This window comes from Cotesia glomerata, linkage group LG1, assembly GCF_020080835.1.
Source record: "Cotesia glomerata isolate CgM1 linkage group LG1, MPM_Cglom_v2.3, whole genome shotgun sequence".
In the NCBI taxonomy this organism is placed as follows: Eukaryota; Metazoa; Arthropoda; class Insecta; order Hymenoptera; family Braconidae; genus Cotesia; species Cotesia glomerata.
In genome coordinates this window covers 44811-66258 of record NC_058158.1, presented here as the reverse complement: position 1 = coordinate 66258, position 21448 = coordinate 44811, and the positions used below count along the sequence as shown (strand labels likewise).

Genomic DNA, 21448 nt, shown 5'->3' with positions numbered 1-21448 from the left:
TATTTTTAAATAAAGTATTATTGCTATTCTAAAGAAAAAAAAATAAAAGCATTAATATATTGATGCACAATTTTTTTATATTATTTTATTGAGGATAATAATAATAATAGTAATAAACAAGTGTACTCGTGTCGGCTTTATTTAACATAAATTTTTTAATGCAATTTAATGAATTATTATTGGGGAATACTCCCCTAAAAAATTGCTATAATATCTTAATTCATATTTTTTTTTAAAAATATAATTGAAAAAATAAATAATAAATTATTTTTAACAAGTACTATCAATTGAAAAAAAGAATTCTTAATAATAAAGTTAATTAAAAATGAAGTTAATACGTAAAATATCATCTTGGTTATTATTTGGTATATTATTGTACCAGTGTACTGAGTTGACATTTGCTGATGAACATAATCATATTGTAAGTACAAATAATTAATAATAATTTATTAATAAATAATATTGTTGTTGTTGTTGTTGTTATTTTTAAATAAATATAGTATGAAGATAATGAACAAGTTGTGTTATGGATGAGTACCATTGGGCCTTATCACAATAGACAAGAAACATATGCCTATGATTCTTTACCTTTTTGCAATGGTCAGAAAGAGGCAATTGATCATTATCATGAGACTTTATCAGAAGCTCTACAAGGTATTGAACTAAAATTTAGTGGTCTGGATATTGAATTCAAAGGTAATGTATATTATTTATTTTAGTATTTTAAATAGTTGTATAAAACTAATTCTATGTTGTTGTATTTTAAACAGTTCCAGTCCCAAAAACAACTGTCTGCACTATTGATTTAACTGAAAATGATATGAAAGCATTCATTTATGCTATTAAAAATCAGTATTGGTACCAAATGTACATAGATAATCTTCCAATATGGGGTAATTATCTAATCATCATTTTTATCTACTTATACAACGTATATAAATACTCAATTATTGTTTTTTACTATTTATATTAGGAGTTGTTGGTGAATTTGAAGATAATAATGATCATTTATCATACTATTTATTTACTCACAAAAAATTCGACATTGGATACAATGATAAACAAATTGTTGATGTTAATTCAACTACTGACAGCGTTAAAGTTAAATTAACTCCAAATGCACATATAACGATTACTTATGAAGTTAATTGGAAGAAAAGTAATGTTAAGTTTGAAGATAGATTTGATAAATATTTAGAACCCAAGTTCTTTCAACACAGAGTAAATATTATTATCAATACAAAAGTACTATTATAATATTATATCTAAAATTTTATTAACGTAATTTTTTTTTTTTTTTTTTTTTTTTTTTTTTTTAATTACAGATCCATTGGTTCAGTATTTTCAATAGTTTTATGATGGTAATTTTTCTCGTTGGACTTGTCTCAATGATATTGATGCGTACACTGAGAAAAGACTACGCTAGATACAGTAAAGACGAAGAAATAGATGACATTGAACGAGATTTAGGTGATGAGTATGGTTGGAAACAAGTTCATGGTGATGTATTTCGACCAGCTAGTCATCCCATTTTATTTTCAGCATTAATTGGAGCTGGTTACCAGGTGCGTTATTATTGTTGTCATTGTTATTATCATTATTAATAACATTATAATAAATTTACAGGTGACTGTTGTAGTACTGAGTGTTATAATATTTGCAATACTTGGAGAGCTTTATACTGAACGTGGATCAATGCTTTCAACAGCAATATTTATGTACGCTGCAACATCACCAGTTAATGGTTACGCTGGTGGAGGACTTTATGCGCGTATGGGTGGAAGGGTATGGATAAAACAAATGCTGTTAAGTGCATTTATGCTGCCAATTATGGTTTGTGGTACAGCATTTTTTATAAATTTTATCGCCATTTATTATCACGCAAGCCGTGCTATTCCCTTTGGTTCAATGGTAATTAATAACAATTAATATATTTTTTTTATTAATTTAATAAAATAATTACTGTTATTATTATTGTTATTTTAGGTTGCAGTAACATGTATATGCGTATTTGTTATTTTACCATTAACATTAGTTGGAACGATATTGGGGCGCAATCTTGGTGGAACACCAGATGCACCATGCAGAGTTAATGCAGTGCCCCGACCAATTCCTGAAAAAAAATGGTTTATGGAACCTCTGATAATTATTTTACTTGGTGGTATTCTTCCTTTTGGTTCAATATTTATTGAAATGTACTTTATTTTTACTTCATTTTGGGCCTACAAAATATACTACGTTTATGGATTTATGTTATTGGTTTTTGTTATTTTAATGATTGTAACTGTTTGTGTAACAATCGTATGCACTTACTTTTTATTAAATGCTGAAGACTACAGATGGTAAGTTCAATTGTTATTATTATTTATTAAAAAAATTTTTTTTTTAATAATATTTAATTATTTTAGGCAATGGACAAGCTTTCTAGCTGCTGCTTCCACCGCTGGTTACGTCTATATTTATTCATTTTACTACTTTTTCTTTAAAACAAAGTAAGTACCAGTTATTTTTATTAAAATTATAATAACTAATCAGATTATTCATTCAATAATAATAACAACTTTAATTTTTTTTTTTTTTAAAAAAAAAAAAAGAATGTACGGACTTTTCCAAACTGCATTCTACTTCAGTTACATGGCGCTCTTCAGCTTAGCTCTTGGTATCATGTGTGGTACAGTTGGATATATTGGTACTAATGCATTTGTTCGTAAAATTTATTCTACTGTTAAAATAGATTAGATTTTATTTAATTTTAATAATCATTTCTTTTAATTGGTAAAAAAAAAAAAAAAAAAAAAAAAAAAATCAATTACAAAATTTCTATACGGCATTATCATTATCATCATGATTAACAAAACATATACAAATTGTTCTTTGTTTAATTTATATACTTACATCTAATATAATTTTTATGTTAAAATTAATTTTCATAAATTTGTTCAATCGGGAATTGCATAAAAAACATTTACTTTTGTATATGAATGAAAAACGAGACTTAACTTTAACATAATTAAACAAAAAAATAAAAAAAATAACCTCGATTATTAACATTTTTTAATAAAATAATCAAGTATGATATGTAAAGTGATTAGTTAGATTTAATAAGTAAAGAAAAATAACTACCAATGTTTTTATTAACTCAATATAAATTTATCATTTACTCCAACGTCTTCTTAAAGAATATTGTGTTCCACAAACAATTAAACACGTAGCCAATGGAGAAAATATAGTAATGATAAATAATAAATCGTAGAATAATACAATAATATATATGTAAATTTATGATAAAATGCTAAGATAATTATATTGTTAGATTTAAAATAAATAATTATATATATATAGTTATGCTACCGTATACTTAAAAATAATGATAATCTAAAATATAATGTATGATAAATGTGTGTAAAATCCAGTAAAAAGTATTAGATTTTTTTTTTTTTTTTTTAATTCGGTCAACTATATTAAATGATAAATAATTTTAATTTAAATTCATCTATATTTATTATTAATAATAAATAGCAAAAAAAGAATTGATAATCTTTCGTGACATTTCGAATAAAATTTGTTATTTGCGAATACTGCGATTAAATTAGCTATTAATTAATAATAACAAGCTATGTAAATTAATAAAATATAAATAATTTATATACAGAAATAATTATATTGGTGAAGATAATTTAAAATACCGCTTCCTAATATTTATTAGTCTAATTTGTTTAGATGTTATAAATTAAGGAAGATAATTTCAGTATCTGTGATATATATTGAACATGTTGGAATAATGAACAAGAGCAACGAGAATAAAGTTTATACTATATATATATATATATAGATAATAGTTGAAATGATGAAAAGTTGAAAAGTTTAAAAAGGAAATAAAAAGGATAGAGCAAGCTTGCGCGAACAGATCAATAAACCGGGCGAAACCCCCGGCACGTGGATCGCTTTTACAGCCATCCCCCTTTTATTTATGCTTTCTCCAGCATCCAGCTTCTACTACTATTGATGCTACTGGTACTACTGAGGAGGGCGGTCCAGTGTTACAACTGTGTTCAACTTATATTTATATACTTTATATCTTAAATCTTATATACTTTATACTTTAAATCGGAAGCTGGATATGGATATTCAGCTGGACGATCCAAATTATTTTAGCTTGTACTATTATTTTTCATAGTACTTGATCTACTACAGTATTGTTTAATATTAAACAAAAGATAAACAGATATTAATTAGGTAGATATAATTATATTTCATAGTAAAAATATTATTAATAATTAAACTATTAAAATAAAATTAACAGAAAAATTATATGATACAAAAGAAGAAAAATTTAATTTTTTTTTTAAATTATTATTATTATTATTATATTAGTGATTGTTAAATAATTAAAGTTACAGAGTTTAAGTTAGACGATATGTACATCGCAGGAACAGCAGGAATAGTAATTTTTTACAGTACGATTTTAGGAATCAGTATTTGGAGTGTTTTTACAAAAAGAAAAAAATTAAACAGCAAATCTTTTGATTATTTGATACTTGGAAACCGTAATATTGGATTAATTTTAGGAATTTCTACACTCGTTGGTAAGATAAATATAATAATATATAAATATTAATTAAATATTGATGATAAAACGTATAATTCTTTTTAGCGACATGGAGTGGAAGAGTTTTTATCTATGGTACTGTTGAAACAATATTTAGTAAAAATTTGACTTGGTGTCAAGTCCCCATTGGCTACAGTTTTAGTCTTCTTTTTGGTAAGTTTTCAATAAAAAATCATTTTATTAAATAATAATAATAATTTATCTATCTATCTATATACAGGCGTAATACTGTTTATTAAACCAATAAGAAATGATAAAAAATTTGTAACGATACTTGATCCTTTTCAACAAAAATACGGCCCACGATTGGGTAGCTTACTTTTTATACCAACATTGTTTAGCGATGTCTTCTGGTGTTCAGCTATAATTAAAGCACTTGCAAGTACTATTACTGTTATTTTTAAAATTGACAGTAATATCAGTATTTCTGTAGGATTAATTATTGTCATAACGTAAGTCATATCACCTATAATAACTTGTTAATATTATTTATTATATGTTATTATAATTATATATTTTATTTAGTTTTACAATACTTGGAGGAATTTATAAAACTAGTATTGCCGATGCTGTTCAAGTTATTTTTTTGATTATTGGATTGGGAATGGCAACTCCTTATGTGATATTAAATCCAGCTGTGGTATCTTTAGAAAAAAATTTTATTAAAAATAATGATTGGCTTGGCGAGGTTGCTATAGAAGACCTTGCTGATTGGATCGATCGTTTATTGTTGCTTACATTTGGAGGACTATCATGTCAGGTATCAATAATTAGTAATTAATTATTATTATTATTATTATTATACAAGTTTTTATAAATTATTTTTTTTTTTTATAGAGTTATTTTCAGCAAATAATGAGTATAAAAAGTACATCTAACGCTAAAATAGTATCAATTATATCAATGGTACTTTGTTTAGCGTTAACATTACCATCAGTATTAATAGGACTTGCTGCAAGAGAAATAAATTGGTCTTTAATTGATGATAATAATATTAATAAAACTAGTTTAAGAGTTATTAATTCTGATGATACAAATAATGGATCAATTTTAACAATTATTTTGAAATATTTGACACCTCAATGGGTTGGATTTATTAGTTTGGGAGCTATTTCAGCTTCTGTAATCTCTTCTTCTACTTCCAGTATTTTAGCCAGTAGTTTTATATTTGTTAGAAATATATATAAAATAACAATCAGACCCAAGGTACACACAACACACTTTATATTTAATATTTAATATGTAATATATATATATATTTTTTTTTTTATTTTATTTACAGGCTTCTGACAATGAACTTTTGTGGATTTTAAGAATAACTATTGTTCTTATAACTTTAATGTCTGGTGGAATTGTTTTTAGTATTGGCAATGCAAGTGTATACTATTTATCGTAAGTAAAATCTATAATAATATTAATGAAACATATATAATTTATAAAATATTATTTATTAAAACAAGATACTTGGCTTCGGACTTTACCTACGTAATACTATTTCCTCAACTACTTTCTGTTATTTATTGGCCATCACTGATCGATACTTACGGATACCTTGCAGGCTATTTAATTTCAATAATTATGAGAATCGCCGGTTTGTTAAATTATTTTATTTCATATAAAAATCGTTAAATAATAATAATTAAAAATTTTTATTATACAGGAGGAGAAAAAAAATTAGGCCTTTGGCCACCATTGATTAATTATCCTTTTTTTAATTATCAAGCTCAAAATCAAAAATTTCCATTTCGCACTCTAACCGTTATATCTTCAATTATAATTCAATTATTTGTCAGTTTTATTACAAAAAGTATATTTACTCAACATAATACTGGTGATAATAATCACAAAAAGACATTTTGCCCAAAATGTTGTGATTTTCTCGGTATTTATTCTTTATCTGGTAAAAAAGGATCAAAAAAACAGTCCAGTGTTGCTCAAAGTAGCTCAGGTGCTGCACTAATTCTTGATGATTCAGCTATTGAAACTCAGGTATAACAATCAGGATATCATCAAAATAATAAAAACAAAAAATATATAATTACATAAATTTATTTTAGGAAAATTCATTGCGTGATGGATGTGATTCAACTGATAGTCAAGAAGAATTAACAGCGACATTAGTTGATAATAATAATTATCATCATCATCATCATCATCATCATCATCAGTATAATAAAAATCACAACCAACAACAACTCCATCAAGATTCATCGTCAATATCTAAAAAAATTTTTAAAGAATCGAATGACCCAATAAACTTGAATAATTTTAAAGGTGAACATACACTTCGCCGCGGTATGAGTGTTCAAAACACTCCTGTCACTCGGGTTGATCGTAGTGCTTTTTTAAAAAATTCCACTCAAACACCAGGAAGAAATAATAACAATAATAATAATTTAGATTCGGAACAAATTTTAGCTGTAAGAAATTTAATTCCAGTTTCTTGTTATTTAAAAACCACCAATGGATCACCAAATAATATTAATTTATTAAATCACAGTAATAATAGTAATAATAATACAACTAGTGTTACATCAACACCATCTTTTTCTAATCAATCATACAACAATTTAACATTAAATTCTTCTACTGTGATATATGGAAAATTAGAAAGCATAAAAATAACAAAAGATAAAGAAAATAAATCAAGTGGTGTTATTTCGGGGGATCGAAGCTTTCTAGAGTTAAATCTAAATCATAATCTAAATAATTTAAAAGATAGTAAAGTTGAATCTGGTAGTGGTGTCGGAGGAGCAGTATCATCATTATCATTAATATCTACTGGAATTGTAAAGAAAAATGTTGTTGGTGTGAAACTTGTTGGTATGGATGGAATGACTATGACTACCTTGCGACGTCCTTCTCAAGTACAGTATTATATTATAACTTTTATAATTTATAACTAACTTGATAATTAAAATTTATTTAATATTACAGAGCACATTTTCGCCAACACCATCTGTTGAATTAGTCAATATTTTAGACAATAAAAAACAATGTGGTGCCGCCGGAGAATCAAGTGTCAGCGGACCAATATCATTATCACCAATACCAACGTCTACTTTGGGAGTTGAAGCCTGTAAAATTCATGGTACTTCTGTTGATGGTTCAGGTAATGAGCACTGTCGAATAAAACGTGGAATTGTACGGCATCACAGGTATGTTGATTTTTTTATTTATTTACTATTATCAATTATTAACTATTAATATTTTTATTGTTAATTTTTTAGTTTTAATGAAACTGGTGATAGAACATTAACTACTCTTGCTCGACAACCAGCATATCCATCAATGCCATTACGTACAGAAGACTGTAGAATTACGGTATTAACGACTAATAAAAAAGACCGAAAAACAAGTGGTAGCCATATAGTTAGATATTCTTCAGTATCTGATGAAAAGGATCATAGCAATCGTTTTATTGCTGGTTCTACTGGAGTAACTGGAGTAACTGGAATAGGAAATAGACGTGGGCTTGTTATAAGTCCTACTTATGGCATTTACGGATCAACGATCACTCCTACTGACATTAATTATACCACCACTTTTAATTATAACAATACCAATATCAATAACCAAGATGATAATGATAATAACGACGATTATCATGACGACCAAGATAACAATGAGGCAATTAGTAAATTTTAATTATTATTACTATGCAATATAATATTTATAATTCGATGCCAAAATAGTTTCATTTCGATAAATATCTTTTTTCATTTATTGTGTTTCGGTATTAAGATATTATATAATACACTCTACATCAATTAAAATTAAAACAACTTTGTACAAAGTAATACTTGCTCAATTTTACTGATAAAAACAATATTTATAACAATGTATATATAATCGAATGGTAGATTTTTTTTTTTAGTCATCTCTATCATTTCAACAATTAATCCATTATATACCTATAAATACTCATTGTTGTTAAAAAAAAAAAAACTTTTGTTTCGCATATCATCGCATCGTTATTGATGATATTAAATATCTAATATATATATATATATAAAATTACTTTTAATTTGATGTTATACGCCAAATTAAAATTCAATTAATAATTTTTTGTATAAATTTTATCTAGATTTTTAATTTTTGAAGTACTTACTAATAATATAAACACAATACGTTTGGGATTCTTTATTATAATCTAGATTTTATAGTTATACATCATCTATGTTTATTTTAAATCAAAAATAACATTTGTGTGTAAGTGAATTGATAAACGGTAATATTTTGATAAAAAAAAAAAAAAAAATATAATGATAATTGGTATTTATGTATTCTGATAAAAACAAAATATTGAGACCAATTATATGTGTATTACAACTAACGAAAAAGAAAAAAAATCAAAAAGTTAAAATTTCTAAGCTATTTCCTACTATTCTAAATTAAAAAAAGACATCTGTGACCTGCGCCAGTATTACTAATTACTATTAAAAGATAAAAAAATAAGCAAAATACTTATGTACATATTTATACATATTAAGTATATATGCATGTATTGTGTGCTCTAAAATAATCGAACAAAAAAAAAAAAAAAAAAAAAAAACGTAGTACTACATTATTAATTATTGAATCAAAAGTACTAATAACAATAATTACATTTATAATTATTTTAAGTATTATTATAATCAAAAAAATAATTATTAATTTTTGTATCCCTGAATTTTTTAAATAGACAAAAAAATTTTTTTTTCCCGTTAATTTTTTAATCCACGACATTTAAAGATGTAGAAAAAAAATATAATCTAGGGCATTATGTAAAGTATAGCATTAATGTAAAAAAAAAAAAAAAAAATGCTTTTTAGGATTATCAATTTTGTGTACTCAGCTTTGTAAAGTATTTCAATTTTTATATAAAGTCATTATAAATTTCAAAAATTATTACAAATCATCAAAATTAAATTGCTATTATAAATTATTTATAATTATATCATAGTATCAAGACTTTGATTTTATTTTAATAAAAAATTTTAAATATTATTTACTTTTGAGATATATGAATTTAAATTGGTAATTAATATAAAAAATATGGAATATGATTTTGAAAATTATGTCAACTCGGTGTGCCAAAAGTTATTCCATATACATTTGCATATAATATTATATATAGTTTTAACTTAGGATAAGTAATATACCATACTAGTCATTTCATTAAATGTTAAGTCTAATAAATTTGCATCAATTGTAATTAATTTTTTTATTAAACAATTTATTGTAGTAGTTTATTATAAAAATTATAAATTTAATTATAATTTACATAATTTTTAAGGCTAACATTACATATATACGACGAAAATAATAATAAATTTCGTGTTATCATAATAATACTAAATACTAAAACAGCTAATTATTATGTTGAGTATATTGTACATAGCTCTTTTTGTTTTCTCTCTCTGAATCGTTATTTTATTTGATTATTTTTATCAAACAGCAACATCAACAACTACCATAAAAGATGAAATTATTTGTGGTTGTCATTTTACTATTATTGTTTTTTAATAATAAACACCAAAATATTATTAATGGAAAATAATTATATGCTATCGAATCCATAATCAAAAAAAAATTTTATCTACTACTATAGTAATAATAATAATAATAATAATTTATAAATATTACAGAATAATTATTTGTTTAACATATGTACAATCTATACCGAAGACTCTTTTAAATGAATACATAAGTAATTCTATGGTATATGTATAGTAGTTTGTCATATTAGATGTGGAATACACGAATGATTTTTATAATTATTGTATAAATGAAATTTTTTCTGACACAATTCACAAAAATGATAATGATACGTATCTTTATGTTTCTTTAACGCTTCTGGGCCCTGAAAACCCTGTAAAAATGGACATTGTAAACAAAGTAATAAACCATTACCCTGTAAACAAGAATAATGATTCATTCTCATGTGTTGATTTAAATCATCTAATGAATTTGATTGATAACTCATACAAACAGGACAATTATGTGGATTAATTGTTGCTGTTATTGGTTTTATTTTAGTTATTGATTCGCTGCTGCTGCTGCTGCTGCTACTGCTGTTGTTGTTTATTATAATATTGCTAACATTATTTTTATTGACAGGCGTAAATTGTATTTGATTTGATGGCAATTGTGATAATGATTCACCAGCTAAAGGCTTAACTTGAGTTTCAGTAACTACAACAGCAGCAGTTGTAGTTATATTATGTTGAAGAACATGTTGAATTATTTTATTTTTATCCAATGTATTAAATTTGCATAATTTACAACTAAAAATTTTTTGTTTTTCATTTGAACTTGCAACAACCGTTAATGATGACGATGACGATGACGACGATGACGACGACGACGATGATGATGATGATGATGAAGAAGAAGAAGATGAAGATAATGATGATGATGGTTGTAACATGATTCTTTTTAATGTACTTGTTGTATTATTTTTTCCAACATTTTTAGACGCCGATGATGAACTAAGTGTTGATAAAGTGTTTATATCATTTGTATTATTAGTACAGTGAACACTTGATACATGTTCAACAAGATCTTCTTGTTTTTGACACTGATAACTAAGACATACAGGACATGTCATGATGGCAGGAAATGATTTTTGATTATCCATGTGGATTTTATTACCGGTAGTGTTTGATGATGAATTTCCTTTATTAGAATTTAAATCGGAATTTTTTTCAATTATTGTTGGAATACTACTTACAGGCAACCCAGTTGTTGTTGTTGTTGTTGTTGTTGTTGTTGAATTAATAGTGGCTGAACTAGTTTTTGGTATTGAAGAATCAATAATCATTGATGTGACTTTTGTTGTAGTTACAGCAGTATCTTTATCAGGAACATTAACTGGTAATATTAAAGCAGCTTTCATAGTTGGAATTTGTCCTTTTAGATTTTTAGTTAATGTACTTGTGTGTCCAATCAAATGTTCATTTAATGAGGTTACATTTTCAAATGCTGCTTTACAATGTTGGCAAATAAAATTTTTTACCGCTTGTAACTCTGAAAAATTTTTAACGCGCAAAAATTTTTTCGGTTTATCCAAATAGTTTGTTTCATCCGTAATATCTTCTTCAATATCATAGTTGTTATCTAAAATTGTCTCTTCTACTGCTGTTGTTGTTGTTGTTGTTGTTGTTGTTGTTAGTGGTGGTGGTGTTGCTTCCATTAAGATAATTTCTTCAATATTATTAGGTTTAGTATTTTCAATATTATTATAATGCAAATAATTTTTAGTTTTAGTATTTATTGGTGATTGTGGGGGTTTTTTTGTTGCTATTTCATTTTTATCATCACAAGTTGTTTTTGTTTTATCACTATTTGTTACAGAATTACTATTTTTGTTAAAATTTTTAACAACATTAATAAACTCTACCGAAGGTTGAATTTGTCTTTGATTATTAACAATTAATTCAACATTTTTATTGTATGTAGGCGGTTCTTTTGTTGATATATTATTAAATTTAGTTATCAGTGAGTTGTTGTTATTATTATTATTATTATTAGTGATCATTTTAGATAAAGGAGCAAAGTTTAAATTCTCTGTTGTGTCAACAACTGAAGATACAGTATTCGAGTTTTGATTATTATTGTTATTGCTTAAAATAAAGTTTGGTACAACTATATTTTCTCTTGTGGCACATTTAGAAATAATTGGAGCAAGTTTTGAAGGTTCTACTGAACCTTGATTTAAAAGATTAATTTGTTGATTATTATTGACTACACTGACAGGAGTTAATTTGTTTTTATCATTATATATTATTATTGGTGTTTTTGTTGGTGTTAAAATTTGGGGTAATTTTTGGCATTGACTTTTCATATGATTTTCTAAAATACTTTGAGAAATAAATGGTATTTTACAATCCGGACATTTAAATTCAGCTATAAAAATATACTTATCGTTTGGTGTCGCATCAATTGGTAATTGTCCTTCTTTTTGTACATATGCTTTTTGAAATGAATACAAACTGGCAATAAACATAGGATCTCGTACATGATTATACCAATGATTGTTAAATATTGTTCCGATACTGCTAAATACAACTTTGCAAATATTACAAACAATGGTAATTGATTTATTAGTATCAATACTGACATGTTCTTCAATATGTTGACGCATATTTGTTAATTCATCAAAAACTATATCACACGTAATACAAAATAATTTAACTAATCTACGACTTCGTCCTCCACTGTTCTCATTACACTTTGGACTAGTTCGATAGTGAGTTTCAAAACATTCACCACGTCGGTAAAATATACGGCATATTTCACAAAATAATACCATTTCTATTTGAACATGACACTCATTATTTTTATAATTGTTGTGGCAGTAACAAATAGTTACTTTAGAATTTGTTTTTTCAGATTCTACCGCTAATGATGATGATGATGATGGTAATATTGCTGTTACTATTTTTGTTTGATTTAAAATCGGTAATTGTACGTTGTTATCAAATTTTTGACAAGATTCGTCAATTAATTGTACATCATCATCATCATCATCATCATCATCATCATCATCGTCTTCATTATTATCATTGTTATTTAAATTTTTACTCTCCTGACTATTAGATATTTCTTGAATTTGCTGTTGCTGTTTTTCCTGTTGAGCTAGCACAAATCTTTGTTGTAGCTCACGAGCTGTGTGTGTATAAATGTGTTCTGCTAATTCTTCTGTACTGTCAAATATTATTGAACAAACATTACAATCTAAAGTTTTAGATTTTGGTTCAAGTTTACGTTTTATTTTTTGACCATTTTTAGATATATTCTTACTAGATTTATCAATTATTTTTTTTGATGTAACATCATTGTGTGATGTCGATGCAAATTGAAATTGAGATTCATTGCTACTGGTAGTGGTGGTCATACCAGTTTTAGTAGTAGTATTATTACTTGATACAATAACAGTAGTAGTAGTAATCGTTGTTGTTGTTGTTGTTGTTGTTGTTGTTGTTGAAGCAGCAGCTTTAATATTGGCAATATCAGCAGAAGCCGTTTTCAACTGCCATTGCCGTACATGTGGATCATCTATTTCTTCTAAACGTGGTGAAATTATTCTTACTTCTTTAATTAAATGGCAAGATTTATTTGAAGACTTTTTATTGCTATCTGTATCAATATTTTCCAACTGACGATTGACTAGTGTCGGAGATTGTTGTTCTATTGGAACTGGATTTTCATTTTTATTATACATTATTGTATTGTTGGTTGATTCTGAAATTAATTGGTCCTTTTTTTTATACTTCCATCCTGCTGGTACATCTTCTTTATTAATATCATCTTTATTGTCATGTATATCGGATAATGATTCAACAACAATTGAATTTGAGGTAATTGTGGGTAACAAAGTATCATCATCATCATTTATCAATTTAAAATTTTGACAAGTGTTAATTTCTTTAAATTCCGTTTGTTGTTGAATTAAATAATTGTCTTTTTTATTAATATTACCATTATCAAAATCGATTGAATTTGATGAGTCATCCAACACATGCGATAATAATGATGAATCAAATACTTGACCTATAGAATTATTTGAAATTAATTTTCTCTTTGGTCTCAATAACCGACAATAGTCATTTGGATATGATTCTGATGATGAATTAAATCTTTTACGACCACGACAAGAATAATTTCGTTCAGGTTGTTGTCGTTCAGTTGTTCTTTTTCTCCACTTATTTATTTCAGAAGTTCGTAATTTTATTAATGATACCGAACAAGGTAAACATTTTTTCAACAAGTCTTCTTTGTTATTCATTGTTTTTTTATTGATGTTTGTTGATGAAATTTTTAAAGATTTTTATCTTGATTCTAAAACAAAACCAAAAAATTAATATATTTAAAAATAAAAATTATGATATTAATATTTAACAATACTTGATTATTGTTGTTATGTTTTTGCACGTGTTTTATGACAGTTAATATAAAAAATAAATAATTAATTCGATTTAAACATTAATTGCTCTTTAACTTTGTAATTTTAACATTAATACCAAATGTCAATTAAACCCAGTAAAAAAATAAAAATAAATTGTATCATTTCAAAATTATTTTACCTATTTTATCATACTTACATTTTTGTTTTTGCTTTTTATTTATTCATGTCGATAGTAGGTTTGTTGTTGTTGTTGTTGTTGTTACCACAATATATATATATATATGTAAATTATTTAAACAATAATTTTTTAACAATAACTTTGTATGTATATACTTATAGAGAGCTGCTATTAACGTTTAATTATTTAAATAAAAATTTTAGACAGAACCTCAATCATGAGATAAAGTAAAAAAATTAGGTTAGAAATTATTCGGACGTAATTATAAACATTCAACACTCAATTTGAAAGTGTAAAACAATGTATATATCGACAATTGTATATAATTAAGACATGTTAGTTTAAATTTCGGCTCCAAATAAAATTAGTTTGTTTACATTCTATAAAGATGAAAATGGCGAACTGACAAAAATATTAAGGTGATAAGTATTTACTTAATAAATAAATATTTATTTGTATTGTGTATCACATAGCAATAGGCACGTAAATACTTACATATAAATGTACAATTAAAATCTATGAGCGCTCTCTTTTGAGATTCCCTGAAAGTACTGAAAGTAAAAGTGAATAAGGATAACACGTAGTATGATATTACATATTTTTGTCGATAACTTACAAAACACACAAAATCTAAGTGTTTTTCAATAGAGTCGCCATCTCTTTTGTTTTCTGCCAAAGGATACAACATTAGTCTATAGTTTTATCTTCTTTTTTAATTTTTCTCTTTCTTTGGCATATTAGATGTAGATGTATAGTTTGTATAGTAGTACATGTACATACCGAGACGAAATTTAATTCTGATGAAAAATTTGCTCAAACGGTTTTTTCTAATTGCTCTAGTACGTCTAAATAGTTATTTTATATCGTTGATTTTTATAATAAATAAATAAAACAACTAAATTGTTAAATAAATTCATTAAAAAAAATTACACACCAATAATACTTTTTGTTTTTTTATCGGAAATAAATTTATTATAATATAACATCCGTGCACGTGCTCAATCATTAACTGTTAGAGTAACCATTTTGTTATTTTTCAATAGGTTAAACTTTTAAAACGTATAGAATAAAATAAAGTGTCTAATAATATATAAACGCAATGCCACGATCAACAAAAGAGTCATCAGATGATGAAAATGATGCAAAAGCTGGTAAGTTTTTTTTTTTTTTTTTAAATAAAAAATTTTTACTTTTTTATTGAAATTAATCTATATATCTAAAATCTGTTTAGCCGGTTTTTTTTTTCTTTAAATTTTCAATTTAATTTTAAGATTAAGATATCATTATTACTTGTGAAAATAAAAATAAAAATCAATTAATAATTATTATTAATTAAAACAGGTCGGCGAACAAAAACAATTGGTAGTGTTTTGAATGCCGTTACTGATTCACCACTACGCCGAAGTACAAGAAATAAACCAACAATTTCTCCCTCTGAAACAGCTGGTGATGCCAGCGATGGCTCTTCAATTATTTCCGCAGTTAGTTCAGTACAATCTGGAAGAAACACCCGTAGAAGAACGATAACAACAATATCTGAGTCAACAACTACCTCTGAATCGTTACCAACTCGATCATTACGATCGAGAAAAACTTCAACAACTTCAACAACTTCTTTGGACAGTTTTTCTGTTGATCCTATTGTCGTTATTGCAGACTGTGAATCACAAAAAGACAATGCCAAATCCCGTATTACTCGAAAAAGTACATCAGCAGCAGTTTCTAATGTTGATACACCACCCGCTACTCGCTTCAGGTTTCTAAATCATATATTTATTTATTTATTTATTTATCATTTACAATTACAATTACTAATAATATTTTAATATTTTAGGCGTCAAATTAGAGCTGGATCAGAGTCGAAAACTATGTCACCTAGTAACGCTGTTAGAACAACTCGGAGAACTAGAGCTAGCTCTGTCGATTTGGATGAGCAACGTGATGAGGTAAAACCAATTATTAATTGTAATGTTAATAATAGTAATCAGCACAGTACTCCTGTTAAAACACGAAAACGAGCTTCTGTTCTTCCATCAGAACCATCAGTTGTTGAAGAAGTAGAAAATATATCACAAAACAGTCATTTAAAATCATTATCTACTGCATCAATAGTAGAAACAGATGATAATAATGATAATAATGATACTCAAAATTTAGTACCGGTTAACATAAATAATGACAGCATAAGTCAACAACAGGAGCAGCTGAAAATAAAGTTGGATACATTACAACAAAATATTAATAATTATGAAGCTATTGAAAACAATGAAAACGATGATGATGATGATGATAATAATAATGATAATAATAATAATAATAATAATAATGATGATGATGATGATGAAGATGATGATGATAATAATAATAACAATAATGACGACGATGTTGATGTAAATGTTGATGATGACAGTCATCAAGAAATTCTTAATCAAACAAAATCATCATCACCCGTATTACAACATTATCCGAGTACAGATGAAAGTAAAACATTGGATAAAGAAATGTCAATAATTAATGATTCAGAAAAAATATCATCATCTGTTACATCAGAAATTAAATCACCCATCAAAAATGATTCCCCTTTAATTACTTATAAAATTTCAACCACAATAAATAATGATGATAAAGATGATGGTAATAGTTCAAATATCAATCCATTGTCCCCAAAAATATCAACTGTAATTAATCCAAATGTTTCATTAAAATCACCAATTCATGAGACTAAAAATAATAATTTAGTTGATGATATCAATGAATCATTGGAAAAAAGTCCATCAGGAAATAAAGAAAATGTAAAACCATTGTCTTCCAATAATATTTGTAATAATTTTGAATCTATAACATCAGTATCATCAGATATTAAATCAACTAATAATGAATCAATTGATAGTATAGTACTTACAACGTCATCTAATACCACAACTATTGTTTCAACATCAGACGTGGTTGTCAACAGTAGTTTTGATATCGATACTACTCAACAATCAAATAATTTAAATTCTTCTCTATCAAAATCAAACAGTCAGCAAAAAAAATGTATTTTAGAGTCAACGGATAAACAAGATTGTAATATTATTAATTTATTGTCAGAATCAAGTACAGAAGATGTAATTTTAGTAAAAAATTCACTAATTGAAAAAATTGAAAAAACTAAAGCATTACCAGCTGTATCAACATCAACGGAAAGACCAACAGATATTACAGATGAATCAGCCAATAAAGATAATACTGATATACCTTTATCGGTTTCATCACCTTTATCACTATATATTAAAAATGATAAGGAGCAAAATAATGATGAGATTGATTCTAATAAATCAATTCCATTATCACCGACAGCTGCCTTAGAATCTGATAAAAAAATTAAGATTAATGAGGAATGTAATGTAGAAAATGATAATGAAAATGAAGATATAGAAAGTTTATTCTATGATATTCCTGCTGATGAATGGAGTGATGATATTGAAGTGGCCAAATCTCCAGTAGAAATTGAAATTAAAAAAGTATTACCTGAAATACCTGAAATACCTGAAATACCTAAAATAACTATATCCAAAAGTGAAACGAATAATCAACAATCCAATATAGTAAATGATAACAATGATAATGATAAATCCGCTAACCTTGATATTGATCTTAAAAATAATAGTGATAATAATCAGGAAAATAAAAGGCAATTACAAGATATAGATATAGATTGTAACAATGATTCAAATGAAACAATTATCTTAACGCAAAATGATAATCAGACATTGAAATTATATACTGAAAACAAAAATAAATTTACAAAAATTCAAGAATCAATGGATATTAATAGCGATGAAGATAATGATACAGAAATAGAATCAGATCTTGGAGAAAATAATAAAAATGTACATTTATTGGGATCAAATGAAACGAAAAAGCAAAAACAACAACATATTAATAATAATGAAAATAAATCTGATAATGTTTCATTATCTTCGCCGTTGTTAAATGAAAATAAAAATAATAGCATTAATTTATCTGAAAAAAATTCTTCACCGTACCGTAAAAAAGGTAATAATTCTGATATAACTGGAGAATTATCATTGTCGTCATCGTCATCGTCATCAATATTACTTGCTAATAATAAAAAAAATATTAATATTGAAAGTAAACACTTATTAAGAAAATCATTAGATTCAGCAAAATTAATCATGGATAATGATAAAGCTAAGACATCAAATAACACTAAAAAAAAACAATTAAATTCCACTATCGATTCAAGATTAAACTTATCAACCAACAGCACTGAACAGCATAATAACAGCAATATTGAAAATAATTTATCAATTAGTGAATCAGAAATTAAAGATAATGAAGATAAATCATCAATACCATTGATATTGAATGAATCTAATAAACAAAATTCTTCATCAATTTCGTTAAATAGTAAACAACAAGAAGGATCAGTTTACCAAAATGATTCATTTTCTTCTGATAACAAATTTCATAAAAATTATAATAAAATTAATTCTGATTCAGATAATAATAATAATAATGATGATGATGATGATGATGATGATGAAGACGAAGACGATAATAACAATGAAAATGAAGATGATGATAAAATCAATAATTACGGTGATAAAAACAATAGTAAAACTAAAATTACTGCTCCATCGGTTCTATTAAATGATGAATCAAGCTCTAATGACTATGATAGCTCTCCAAGTGAAAACGATAATTCGGACATGGATTCCGATGTTGCACGTGAATATAATTTTAATGGAGATAGCGAGTGTGAATATTCGGATGATAATGTCGTTGGAGATGAATGTCGAGATTCTGAAACGGAACACTCCGATGAAGATGATGACGGTCAAGATTTAGCAGATTTTATCGATGATGATGGTGATGACGACGACGACGAAGACGATGATGATGATAAAGAAGATACAACATCCTCGTTATCTGATGATATTGATACTCCCATCATTAAAGACATAGAAGAAAATGAAGATGATGAAAATCTATATGAAAAAGAAGAAGATGAAGAAGAAAAAGAAATAGAAACAGATGTCGATGAAGAAGAAAATTACAAAGATGGTTTGAGTAAAGTACAAAAACTTTTGAAATTTGATTCTAATAGTACTTTTAATGATAATTATAATCATAAAGAAGATGATAATTTATTAATAACTCATAATTTATCTTCAAAAGTACTTGATAAATCTTCTCGTAAGAGTTTAAATAAATTATCACCTATCACAAAAGCCAAATCTTGCAACAGTACACCAATAAATATAAAATTAGATTCACAAGTATCTAAATCTGCTGATACAAAATTAGAAAAACGAAAATATAAAAAAATGATAGAAGATGAATTAAATGATTCAAAAATTAATTCAGTTGAACGTGTAAAAAAATTAAAATCTTCCGTTTCATTATCATCACAATCAGTACATCTTAATAAAAGTATGGAATTATTAAATGTTGTAGACAATGATGCAGTAGTTTTAATGAAAGAAAAATTAAATGAAACACTTCCATCTATTAAATTAGTACAACCCAATGATAATGATCAATCATTGTCTAAAAAAACTCGATCCAAAAATTATGAAAATAATAAAGAAAATGATTTATCAAAAGATAAAAAGAATAAAAATTTAAACGTGAAATTAACAACAAAAAATACAAATAAATTTCAAGAAAAAGGAGCTAAAAAAAATAAAATGAATAAAGCATCTTTATTAGAAGCAGATAATGTTAAGGGAGTTGAATTGAAATTAAATAAAAGTGAAAAAAATAAAACAACAGAATGTAATTTGAATTTGGATAACAATCATGTTGATAATTATCACGAGTTAACCGATATTGAATCTAAGAAAATTATTAAGAAAAAAAATAAAGAAAAGAAAGATAATTTATTAAAAGTAAAATCAAATTCTAAAGATACATTGTCTGTAACAAATTGTTTAAAACGCCTTTCAGATCAAGTTATTGATAAATTGTCTGAAAATCAGCCGAAAAAGAAAAGAAAATTATCCGCTGTTGCTACCGAAAAAATTTTACCAACAAGAAAAATGTTTGATGCTAAACATCCAAAACCAGATAATATGATTATTGAAACTGAAAATGAATTTATACCATTAAGTTCAAATGGTGGTACTACATCATTTGCGGTTGTTAATATTAATAAGACTTCAAAACATCAAACAAAAAAATCAGCAGCCGCGTTTTCATTTCGCCAACGGATTTTGGGAAGAAATTCCCGCCATCCTATTTCTGCGTATCTAATGTATCAACAAAAACTCAAGGCTTCATCAAGAGATAAATATTAAAATTTATTAATTATTTTATAAATTAAATATATTAATATTCATTATTAATTTTTTAAAATAAACAGTAATCTCTTTTTTTCTTTTTAATTATTATTGAATTAACTATGACACTTTATTAAACGATTATGGTGCGTGTAAAGGAATAAAGACCTAAAGTAAAACTTGTAAATTTAATAATATAAACTTGGGAATAGATTTATATTATTTAATTCTAAGGCTATAATAATAATAATAATAATAATAATTGAGAATAATTCAATAGAAATCATTTTTATTCATTGAAATTATAATTTAATGGTATAAAAATATTAAAAATTATTGTCATATTTTCTAAAATATAAACATTCCTTGTTAAAAATTAAATAATTTAATATAATTTTATAATAGTCCTAGCTCCGGCAGTACATATACTATAATTTTATAATAATTATTAAAAAATTTAAATTTGTATTTAATTTTTACTT

General features: G+C 25.6%; 4 protein-coding genes and 1 long non-coding RNA gene across 8 annotated transcripts in view; 3 read left to right on the top strand and 2 right to left on the bottom strand.

Annotated features, from left to right (window-relative positions):
• Window positions 1-94: 94 nt before the first annotated feature.
• Window positions 95-2785, top strand: LOC123265486 (transmembrane 9 superfamily member 3). The gene is made up of 9 exons (XM_044729277.1): window positions 95-421; window positions 501-696; window positions 771-893; window positions 974-1221; window positions 1326-1565; window positions 1627-1911; window positions 1987-2342; window positions 2409-2492; window positions 2595-2785. Exons 1-9 carry the CDS (start codon window positions 326-328, stop codon window positions 2737-2739), a joined length of 1773 nt encoding a protein of 590 aa, XP_044585212.1. The 5' UTR covers window positions 95-325; the 3' UTR covers window positions 2740-2785.
• Window positions 2786-3886: 1101 nt separating this feature from the next.
• LOC123265441 (probable serine/threonine-protein kinase DDB_G0282963) lies at window positions 3887-8461 on the top strand. Of its 2 annotated transcripts, none has more exons than XM_044729232.1 (12): window positions 3887-4236; window positions 4401-4586; window positions 4655-4762; window positions 4830-5061; window positions 5135-5369; window positions 5447-5815; window positions 5892-6001; window positions 6070-6200; window positions 6270-6598; window positions 6667-7476; window positions 7547-7767; window positions 7840-8461. In XM_044729232.1, the coding sequence occupies exons 2-12, from the start codon at window positions 4418-4420 to the stop codon at window positions 8255-8257; spliced, it is 3132 nt and encodes a 1043-aa protein (XP_044585167.1). In that variant the 5' UTR covers window positions 3887-4236; window positions 4401-4417; the 3' UTR covers window positions 8258-8461. The 2 variants fall into 2 exon arrangements, with proteins under 2 accessions (XP_044585167.1, XP_044585158.1); XM_044729223.1 differs by having other exon boundaries at window positions 3888-4236; window positions 4395-4586.
• A 1783-nt stretch (window positions 8462-10244) lies between these two features.
• LOC123265454 (general transcriptional corepressor trfA-like) lies at window positions 10245-14387 on the bottom strand. 3 transcript variants are annotated; one of them, XM_044729258.1, is made up of 3 exons: window positions 13881-14387; window positions 13000-13841; window positions 10245-11472 (listed from the first exon to the last, which is right to left on the bottom strand). In XM_044729258.1, exons 1-3 carry the CDS (start codon window positions 14379-14381, stop codon window positions 10332-10334), a joined length of 2484 nt encoding a protein of 827 aa, XP_044585193.1. In that variant the 5' UTR covers window positions 14382-14387; the 3' UTR covers window positions 10245-10331. The 3 variants fall into 3 exon arrangements, with proteins under 3 accessions (XP_044585193.1, XP_044585187.1, XP_044585179.1); XM_044729252.1 differs by having other exon boundaries at window positions 10246-11472; window positions 13000-13117; window positions 13151-14387; XM_044729244.1 differs by having other exon boundaries at window positions 10246-11472; window positions 13000-14387.
• A 737-nt stretch (window positions 14388-15124) lies between these two features.
• On the bottom strand, window positions 15125-15570 carry LOC123265533. Its single transcript, XR_006509585.1, has 2 exons — window positions 15296-15570; window positions 15125-15221 (listed from the first exon to the last, which is right to left on the bottom strand). It is a non-coding gene; the product is annotated as an uncharacterized LOC123265533 (long non-coding RNA).
• LOC123265427 (protein PFC0760c-like) overlaps window positions 15300-21448 on the top strand; it is a 37366-nt gene continuing 31217 nt past the window's right edge. The window contains exons 1-5 of the mRNA XM_044729176.1: window positions 15300-15830; window positions 16021-16435; window positions 16514-17012; window positions 17058-17245; window positions 17303-19227. Of these exons, the coding sequence (XP_044585111.1) occupies window positions 15779-15830; window positions 16021-16435; window positions 16514-17012; window positions 17058-17245; window positions 17303-19227 (3079 nt within the window). The 5' untranslated portion in view covers window positions 15300-15778. The remainder of the gene's footprint in view (window positions 15831-16020; window positions 16436-16513; window positions 17013-17057; window positions 17246-17302; window positions 19228-21448) is intronic.

Coding starts and splice junctions, on each gene's coding strand:
- LOC123265486 (XM_044729277.1), top strand. CDS start 326: ATGAAGTTAATACGTAAAATATCATCTTGGTTATTATTTGGTATATTA. Junction 697..770: donor TCTGGATATTGAATTCAAAG/GTAATGTATATT, acceptor TATTTTAAACAG/TTCCAGTCCCAAAAACAACT. Junction 1,912..1,986: donor CTATTCCCTTTGGTTCAATG/GTAATTAATAAC, acceptor TTGTTATTTTAG/GTTGCAGTAACATGTATATG.
- LOC123265441 (XM_044729232.1), top strand. CDS start 4,418: ATGTACATCGCAGGAACAGCAGGAATAGTAATTTTTTACAGTACGATT. Junction 5,062..5,134: donor GGATTAATTATTGTCATAAC/GTAAGTCATATC, acceptor TATTTTATTTAG/TTTTACAATACTTGGAGGAA. Junction 7,477..7,546: donor CCTTGCGACGTCCTTCTCAA/GTACAGTATTAT, acceptor TTAATATTACAG/AGCACATTTTCGCCAACACC.
- LOC123265454 (XM_044729244.1), bottom strand. CDS start 14,381: ATGAATAACAAAGAAGACTTGTTGAAAAAATGTTTACCTTGTTCGGTA. Junction 11,473..12,999: donor TTACCATCATCATCATCATC/ATTAGCGGTAGA, acceptor AGCTGCTTTAAT/ATTACCAGTTAATGTTCCTG.